The following is a 10,076-nucleotide window of genomic DNA, read 5'->3' on the forward strand; positions in this document are numbered from 1 at the left end:
GCTGAAAAGGAGTATAATCGAGATGCATGATCAACCACCCCAGTTGCAATGATAGCTCTAGTCTCCATGTCTCTAATGAAAACTGAGTCAGGTGTGAACTCCACAACTCTCTTAGTTGCGCCATGTGTGATTTGATAGATAGAAAGGAGATTGTTTGTTAAGTGGGGTACACACAACACATCATTGAAGGAGTTATCCCCAATGTCAATAGATCCTTTCCCAATCACATCCATGTATGTATGATTGCCCATCAAAATCTATGGCATGGTGCAAGGCTCAAATGTAGAGAACATAGACTGCGAAGATGCCATATGATGAGAAGCCCCTGAATCTAGAAGCCATCTCTCTGAATTATGACTGAAAGTAGCACATAGAGCTTTTCCTTTTCTTGTTCCAAAAAAGTGAGTCTTCCCACTTGTAGAAGCCATGAATGCTTGCCCTTTTCCTTTTGAATGTGAGGAAGTGGAAGTTGATGAATCATCCTTCTTGTAGACTTTAGGCAAATCAATGTTATGCTTTTTGATGATATGTGTGAGCTCATCAATCTTCTTAGAATGGCAACGATGCTCCTCATGACCAATCTTTTTACAATAAGCACAAGTAGGTCTCTCCCTCTTTGGTGAATTATCTCTCTTGGAAGAGGATGAATCTCCTTGTTGTGGAGAAGATGGTGCTTTTTCTTTAGGCTTTGATTGCCATTTCTTCTTGTTTGAGTTGTCCTTTCCTTGATTTCCTTTGTTCCCTTGATTTGCCACTAATGCTTGAGACGTAGAAGCCTTAAGAATGCCCATGCTTGTCAACTTACTTTGTTCCATCATCAACATTTCATTGAAAGCATCAAATGTAGGCATTGTGTAGCTTGAACCCATTGTCATCCTATGGGTTTGGAAACTAGAAACAAATGCTGCATATTCTTGTGGAAGCTTGCCTATCAAGTTGAATATCAATTGAGTATCCTTTTTATCAATGCCACAATCTTTGAGTTGTGCCCTCAACTCATTTGCCTTAGTGACATAATCTTGTATAGTATCAAAGTTCTTGGGATCTAACATGGTGAGATCACTATCAATTTGATATCCCCTAATCTCATCAACTTGACCATACAAGTCTTGAAACTTTTGCGAAGCATCCTTGATTAGAGTACATTTCTCAATATGAAAAATGAGATCCTTTGATACATACTTTCTTAAGGTACCAATTGCCATGATATTTTTAGTGAGCCAATCTAATTGACCAACTGGATCAACCTTAGCATCAGCTGGAGCAACAATAGTTCCATCAATGTAATGAGTGAGTCCTTTTTCCATAAGTTTACTCCATGCATCAATTTTCCAAGTAGCATAATTATGTGGAGTTAAGAGAGGAAACTTAGAAGAACCCATAGCAGCAAAAAAGGAAGGAACACAAGAGCACAAAAGCACAAGAGACACCCCCCCAAATTCACTCAATCAAAGTACCCCCCCCAAAGTGATGATTTTGGCACTTTATACTTAGTGCGATTACAATGAGCCACTTGCAAAACAAGGCAAAGTGGGCTTATGATGCAAATTTTACAACTTCTCAAACGAGATACAAGAGACTTCAATCAATAGTGCAATGAATCTAACTGAGATTCAAGCAAATATACAAGTACCAAGAGAGCCAAGAATGGCCAAAATCTGAAAGTACAATTTTTACTTACAATGGCATCAATCTGATAGCATCATGTGAAAGTAGATGAAAAAATACGCACTTTCAAAAAAAACAGCACCTAAAAAGGAGGTCGTATGACCCCAAACGAAGCCTCTGAAGTTGCAAAAATTGGGATTACTCAGGTACAGTCACCAAAAACTATATTTTCTGAAAAATAAGTGCATCAAAATCAAAAAATTTCTTCACCACTGTGGAGAGCATGAAATTCTAGCCCATTTCAAAAAAAATTGCACCCAAAAAGGAGCAAAAATGAGCAAGTTATGGCCATTTGAAGTTGAACTGCAAAATAAAAAATGCAAATGAGAGGGGGGTCCAAAATTTTTCAAACCCTGCTGATGTGGCGCTGATATCAGCAAGTCACTGGGTTAAATTTAACGGCCATATGACCGTCACAAAAACTTCGCCTATCTGCTGACTGGGCGTCCGTACTGTACGGACAGCTGACGTGTCCAGGTGATTGTGCAGTACGGATGCTGACGTGGCAGGCTGATTGTATGTACGGAGGGCCTACGTGTTGTTGTATGAAAATCTGACTATGTGTACGCATGGTGGCCGTATGGATCTTCCGTGTATAGGTTTGTACCCACGGGCCAGTGGCCGCCTGCCACGTGGCGGACGCGGGAATCGTCGGTCTGGGTGATGTGGCATGGAGGTCGGCGGGCGATGCTGCTGCGGGTGGTGGTGGCGGGTGCGGAACAAACATGGCTGGAGCGGGTAGCGTCAGGAGGCGCTGCCTGGAGGTGGCGCTGAAGGCTGAGGGCGCCGCTGGGAGAGCTGCTTGCATCCGGCAGGAGACGGGCGCGGACGACGGCGGTAGGTGACGCGGCGACGTGCAGGACGGACGTGCGGGTACGGTCGGCGCTGCAGAGCGGGTATGCGTGCGCAGACCTGTGCTGCAGACCTACAGTACGGGGTCACGGGGGGGGGGTCTGTGGACCCCCAAAAACTTGCTTTTTTGATTTTTTTTGATTTTTTTTTTAATTTTTTTTTCGATTTTTTTTTTTTCGAAATTTTTTTCAGAAAGTAAAATTTTATTTTATTTTCGAAAAAATATAATAAAATTCTGAAAATCCATACGATTATAGCAAAATTGGAGAAAAAAATTTTCTCACCAAAATAGGTCGACTTTATAACCAAAATTCATGGAAACGGCCTTCTGGACGCAATGGCGGGGTCGGATCTAGTCTAGGATGTCTCCAAAAGATGCTGCTCCTTAGATCTACCTCTTGACGTCTCAATAATGCCTCTTCAAGACGAATCAATGAAGCCCCAATGGCTCTGATACCATGTTAGATTTTGCCAAGATCAAGAGCTCAATGAAATGTACAAAATAGAGACACAATATAAGACAAGAATAAACTGTATTCTCATCAATAGAAAATGATCAATAATCAACTGGATTAACCAATACAATGAATAGAGGCCTGCTTATATAGGCAAGGCCATATGGATGTATGAGCACACAAATATGACATGTGGCTCAATGAGAAACAAGGGTAGGTAAGAAATAGGTGTGGGCAGGTAGGAGAAATAATATAATATTCCACATGAGGTGGATAACCCACCGAAGGTGGAATTATCACTCCACAATAAGTGGATATGATAGTGTAATAACAAGATCAACACCATAAAAGGTGGAATTTCTCCTACACACACTATCCCAATGTGGCACAAACACCCAAGTGTCTCATATCCAAACTACTATGAAATGCATTATCCTAAGTAAACTTAAGTAAAGTGTAATAATATCCATGATGAATAATTATTTACACCAACAGAAACAAAATGTATGTCTAAATGCGTGAATATATGTCCATATACAAAATATACATGACAACTAGACATGTAAGCATCCCAAAACTATCTATAACATCCTAAGCTGCTGATGGATCATCAAAATCGATCCTCTTCGTCGCACTGCTCAACTCTGAAGGATCCTGCACAAGAAAAACAAACCATGATTAATATTAGTTATATTATATAATTCACATTCGAAAAGTTAACATAAAAATGAACTATAATTGAACTATTCATGTTTACCTCATCTCCACGTTTTCTCTTCAGCTTTGCAGGACTCTTGATATATGTCTTCGGTAGAGGAGGTATGTTTTGAATATTTTCATACACAACCTACATATGTTCAGAAACATGACATTGATACAAGTTAGCATATAATTGTCACTGATAATAACAAATTATATCTACTAATCAAAAATTAAAATAAACACACATCTACTCGAGGCATCTCTTCTTCTTCTTCAGGTATACTGGGTGTAGTCATCAAGGATGTGAAGCCAAAAATTCTCTGTATATATACACAACAAGTATATGAAACTATCAATCTATGTCTAGACATATATAATCACTATAAGTTATTTAAACTATTCATTCAATCATATTTGCATTCAATTACCTTTCCTTTGTCTCCAACTGCACTACTAGATCCTAAATCACACTGCCTCGCACTCATGCTGCTTGTACCCTAGAAGAGTAAAATAAGATATACATGCAAGTTACTACAAAATCTAATTAATACCAATATAAATGATGAGCATGTATGTACAATAAAATACAAATGACTAGGTGTAATAATATATGTACCATCAAGCTATCAAGGCCAAATGAAATGACCGACAAGGTGCCCTCCTGAATCTGTCTCAACTCATCCTCAGTCATCAACTATTAAATAGACCATGTAAATTAAAATTAGTACTTAATATTATCTAATTTATAAATATTTAATTAAAATATAACATGAACTGTGAAAACACAAATCTTACCAATACATCATCAATGTATGATGACGGTGCCTCCTCGCCTCTAGCATGTGAGGACTCCCCAGGGTATCCTCCAGTTTGTTTAATAACATCTGGTGCATCATGCATCTCATTCACCTCATAATATACACTGTCCACAGGAGGATCAACGGGTTGTCCAACTGGACCCAAGCATACGTGCACACATGACACAACTATGGGGCATGCATATGTGTGGAGCAGAGGATGATGTGTCACCGACACCGGATGCACCGCTACCATCAAGAGTAGGCTGAGCTACTGACGCAGCCTGAGAAACCAAAAGGCTACTCAAAGAGTGAATAGCCGATATGGTCTGTGAAGCTGCCTCACAAATGATATCAGGATGCTGAACTGCAGGTGGGGGATCAACAGGAGGAGGGGGGACATATGGGCCCTGGACTACTCTGACTGCCCTAGGTCTATTTTGGGGCATACCTAAACCTACACCCTAGAAAGGTTGGATGTCAAAGTAGTTCACATCTTTGTGTAAAACAAACTCGACATACAATTTTTTTATGAAATAGAAGGGGATATCAAGATTGTTGTTGGGTGGTTTGTCGAAAACCATCCACCAACGATCCCAAAAGTTTTTCACAATCCCATCATTTGTGCACCATTTGATAGAAAGTTTTATTTTTTGGGGATCTACGAACTGACTAGTACGGGGATTGACAAACAATGAGGCGATTTCGGCTTTGGATATCTCAAGATCCTTGATATCCTTATACGACAAGCCATCTGCATATTTTTCCTTCATAGAATCTTGCCACAAAAGGGCGGCATCATGCTTCTCAGTCATGGTTTCCATACTTTTTATGATCGACGTGAGAGGATCAAACAATGGGTTTAGACGAGGGATCCTACGATATACTTCTGCAATCCCCCTCAATTCATTCAAATTTTGTGCAATCAAATCTTGAATTGAGGGGGGGTTTGGCAAATGAGGGTTTGGTTGTTGCAGTTGTGGTTGGTCAGTGTTTTCATTGTTATCCCCCATTTTTAACCTAATTGAATGTAAACAATTAAATTTAGTTAACAAATTTAAGCAATTAGGTATTTGATTTAAAAAAACCTAGTTTTTATTAAAAAAACCATATTTTCAATGAAAAATCAAATAAACATTAACAAAAAATACAAAAAATGAATGAAAATGATTCAAAACGATAAAATTCTTACCTCTAAATCTATTTTTTAGCAATTTTTTGTCAAAACACTGGATATCGGATGGAACAGATATCGGATTTTGATGAATTCGTGCGGCCCGTGAGTTAAAAATGACTCACGAGACTGTCACTGTCGAAATATAAAAGTCTCAGAAAATTGGATATCCGATTTCTATACTTAAATTATTTTTAAATAACATATATAATATAATAATATATTATATAATATATTATTATATTATATTATATTATATTATATTATATATAATATTATATTATAATATATAATATAATATATTATTACATTATATATTTTATATAATATAATAATATATTATATATTATATAATATGTAACATATAATATATTTTTTAAATTAAAATTACAAATAAAAATCGGATCCGATTTGCATAGGTAATTACGAGGCCAAGGTGTACTGACACCTAGGCCAAGCAAAAAGTCAACACGGATTTTCGCATTTTTAGGTTAGTGTGGAAGGCTATTTTTTTCACATCACCGCTTTTTGGCCCCCCTTGATCCTGCACTAACCCGCTAATTGATTGTGAATAATTTTTTTAATTAAAAATCACTTTATTTAAAATTATTAATAAAAAAATAAAATTACAAATCACTTTATTTAAAATTATTAATAAAAAAATAAAATAGATATTTATTTTTAAATATAAAGAAATCTAGTTGAAACCTGTTTTATTACATTCAAAATTTAAAATTTCACATGTCATTTTTATAAAAACATTAAATAAACAATAAAAAATATTAATTAATTAGGAGGTGACCCATATAGTTCAGCAGTTAAAACACTTGTTGGACGATTGACCATTTTTTATACTTTTTTTTTTTTTTTTGAAAAAATATATATGATGATTTCTCCAAACTGAAATTTTAGATAGCTAAAAAAATTAGAGCTGACATATGTAGACAAGAGAAAAGCTTAATAAACAAATTATCAGAGTTTGAAAAAGGTTTGATTATTTTTTCTTAATATTGTAAGAGCCATATAATGAAATATAAACATGTGAATTTCTGGACTTTCCAAGAGTCATATAAAGAAACAAGTGCCACATAGTGGCTAGTACTTGCCTTGTTTTTAGTATAAGTGATCTTTAGGTACAATTTGTTTGTGATTGGTTCAAATTAAATTTTTAGGTACAATAAGTAATTGTATTGAAAAAATTAATAGTTAAAATTTGTTTGTGATTGGTTCAAATTAAATTTTTTTAATAACTAGTTAACTGGAAAAACAAAAAACTCATTACAATAGTATTGCCTAACGGCAAGTACTAATAAGTGATCTTTAGGTACAATTTGTTTTTTTTTTAAAGACTAGCACTTGTATCAAAAGGAGGTGCAATGGTTATGATAATAAAATATAAATTAATTTTTTTTTGGTAATATAAAGGAATTGATTTTAAAATTAAAAAAAACAAATAGAAATTATTGCAAATTAAATGAAAGCTAAATTTAAATTCCTTTAAAAAAAATTTTGCATAATGATTTTTAAAAAATATTAGTATAAGTAATTTACTTTTTTATATACTTAACTCTGAATTTGAAAATAACTTTTGGTGTTTGTTAGGAAGTAGTTTATAATAGATTAAAACAAACTATGGTTAGGAATTTATGTAGAATTTTATTTTTTTATATTGCATATAAGGAAAGAAGACTATTACAAAAACATTTATGGTTTTTCAACCTAGACAGCAGGTCCAACCTTCACACGTTTAATAGTTTTACGAAGAAGTGTAGACAGAGATGTAAAAAAATTTATACGTATAATACATTAATGCTTAATTCAAAAAAAGGAGCCACTATACGGAGCATCCATCCATGTAGTATGTCAGTTATCCTTGAGGAATTTGCTCTTGCGGAGCATCCATCCATGTGGTCCAACCCCTGGGGCCCTCCATCCACACGGCTTGTTTTTCGTCAAGGAGTTCTGTGAGCATCTAAATCTAATCTTGGATAGGGTCTTGCGCTCTGACCACCTTTGCTCATAGGGTCTCCAGAGCTAGGTCCACCTCTTTCTTCCCTTTGAGTGTCCTCTTCCATTTATATCCGTTCTCCAGCTCGTGAAGGAACATCCTTGCATTTCCATCCTTTATGAATCTGAAGAACTTGTTCTTTTCTACATTCATCGTTACTAATACCTGCAAGAGAATTCAATGAAGGGTGAGTCCACGAAAAGACTCAATAAGGGCCCTACTTGATCCTTGAAATTTATCTTCATTTCTTAATTTCCAAATGTGCCATAAAATCTCAGAAGTAAGAACATACCAGAAAAAGGTTAGTGTCCTTTTTTAGATCTTTAATATATTCGATTATAACATCAAGAACAGTAAATTGAACAGGAAATTGAATACCAAATAATAACCAAATTTCTTTAGCTATGCTACAATAAAAAAAAAATGTTTAACTGAATCAGGAACCCTGCATATATTACAAATATCACTGTTGTTCTGATCTTTTCTGATTGGTAACCTATTTAAAATCAACAACCATTTAAAACATTTCTCTTTAAGAGCAACAGGGCTACTCCAAAGCCTATTGAACACTTTCTGCCATTGTTTAACTGAAAAATCTGCAAACCGCAGCTTGTTAGGATGGGAAATTATTGCTTCATCATAAGTTAAGGTCTTATAAATAACACTAGTTTTAACATTAAGAACTGAGATGGCATTATTCCATAGAAGATCCTTGCAAAATTCTATATCATTATTGCATTTCTTGGGCAAGAGCTTTTCACAGGCTTTCTGTAACATACTATATGTGCATTTATGTGAACTCGGAAGGTTAAATTTATCTCTAAGGGTATCCCAATCTAGTAGCCTATCATCCTTAACAATATCTTTAAAGTAGCATATGCCTTTTGCCACCCATGCTTTAGTAGAGCACCCCTGAGTAAGGACCAAGGGTTTGGATGAGTGCAAGAGGTTCCACCAAATGGATCTAGTCCCATGGATAAACTCATTGTTGCTGACTCTAAAATTGCTGATGAAGGGCTTAACACTACTTCAGGCCTTCTAGATAGATTTGAAGACATTGGACCTTTGTACTGATACCTCAAAGTCTCCAACCACAAGGTCACAGAAAGGGAGGGCTTTCCAAGTTTTGGCCTTTTTTGGTATGACCTTCAATATATTATTCCTAACCAACACTTTCCACGGTTCATTCCCATCAAGAGCCTGTAAGATCCACTTTGTTACAAGAGCAATCGCTTGGATTCTCAAATCGTTAAGTCCTAGCCCTCCCAGGCTCTTGTCCTTATGGCACCATTCCCATTTAATAGAATGGATCTTCTTTTTACCTTTTCCATCAAACCACAGGAAATTCCTGATGGTTTTCTGTATTTCTAGGATCTGGTAATTAGAGAACATCCATATTGATGAATAATAAATTTTGTAAGAAGATAGAACTTTTTGGCAAACCTGCATTCTCCTGGCAAGCGAAAGATATCTATTATCCCATCTGTTAAGATTTTTTTCTATTTTGGTTTTAATCCATTGCCACATTTCTTTGAGGGATGGGGATATTGCAAATGGAATTTCTAGGTACCTGACTATCTTTTTAGGTCCTCCCCATTGAATCCCAAACTGCTGCAACCAATCCGGAGGCTGCTCCTCCCATCCAAGCATGGTAGATTTGTTTTGTGAAACTTTAGCTCCTGAAATTTCCCCTAGAAATTTGATTTTACCTTTTAGGGCTTCCAAGTTATGTCTGCGAAAATCTCAAAAGAGTGTTGTGTCATCAGAAAATTGTGCATTGATCAATTCTTCCCCATTTGGAAGTAGGATTCCCTGAACTTTAGGAGAGATAGTAGAGTCTCTAAGAATGTAGAACAGGGCATCGGCTGCAATAACGAAGAGAGCAGGGGCTAAGGGGCAACCTTGTCTAATGGACTTGCCTAGAGAAATGTTTTGAGTCAGGGATCCGTTAACTTCAACCTGAGCTGAAGCATCTTTGAGCAAAACCATAATCCATTTACAGAATTCTGCTGGAAAACCAAAAGCTTCTAACATAGTCAGAATAAAGCCCCATTCTACCCTGTCATAAGCTTTTTCAAAATCTAGGAGAAACATGGCTGCATTTTGTCTTGAAGTCCTCACCCATTCCATGGCCTCCCAACTGGTAATTAAATTTACTAGTATATATCTTCCTTTGATAAAACCTGTTTGAGTGGAACAAATAAATTTAGGGAGAATGTTTTCCAATCTAATCGCTAGAGTTTTGGCCAAGATTTTGTAGGAAATGTTAAGGAGTGTTATCGACCTCCAGTTTTTGATAAGGGACTTGTCCCCATGCTTAGGAAGTAGTTTGATAATCCCACTGTTAATTCATTCCCCTAGAGAGCTAGTGCTAAAGGCCTCAGTGTAAAGCTCATGTAGGTCATGACTCACCCAATCCT

General features: G+C 36.2%; 1 protein-coding gene across 1 annotated transcript; it reads right to left on the minus strand.

Annotated features, from left to right (window-relative positions):
- Positions 1 to 9,399: 9,399 nt before the first annotated feature.
- LOC131045272 (secreted RxLR effector protein 78-like) lies at positions 9,400 to 9,786 on the minus strand. Its single transcript, XM_057978822.2, has one exon. The coding sequence runs from the start codon at positions 9,784 to 9,786 to the stop codon at positions 9,400 to 9,402; it is 387 nt and encodes a 128-aa protein (XP_057834805.2).
- Between the last annotated feature and the right edge of the window lie 290 nt (positions 9,787 to 10,076).

This window comes from Cryptomeria japonica, chromosome 9 (genome assembly GCF_030272615.1).
Source record: "Cryptomeria japonica chromosome 9, Sugi_1.0, whole genome shotgun sequence".
NCBI lineage: Eukaryota > Viridiplantae > Streptophyta > Pinopsida > Cupressales > Cupressaceae > Cryptomeria > Cryptomeria japonica.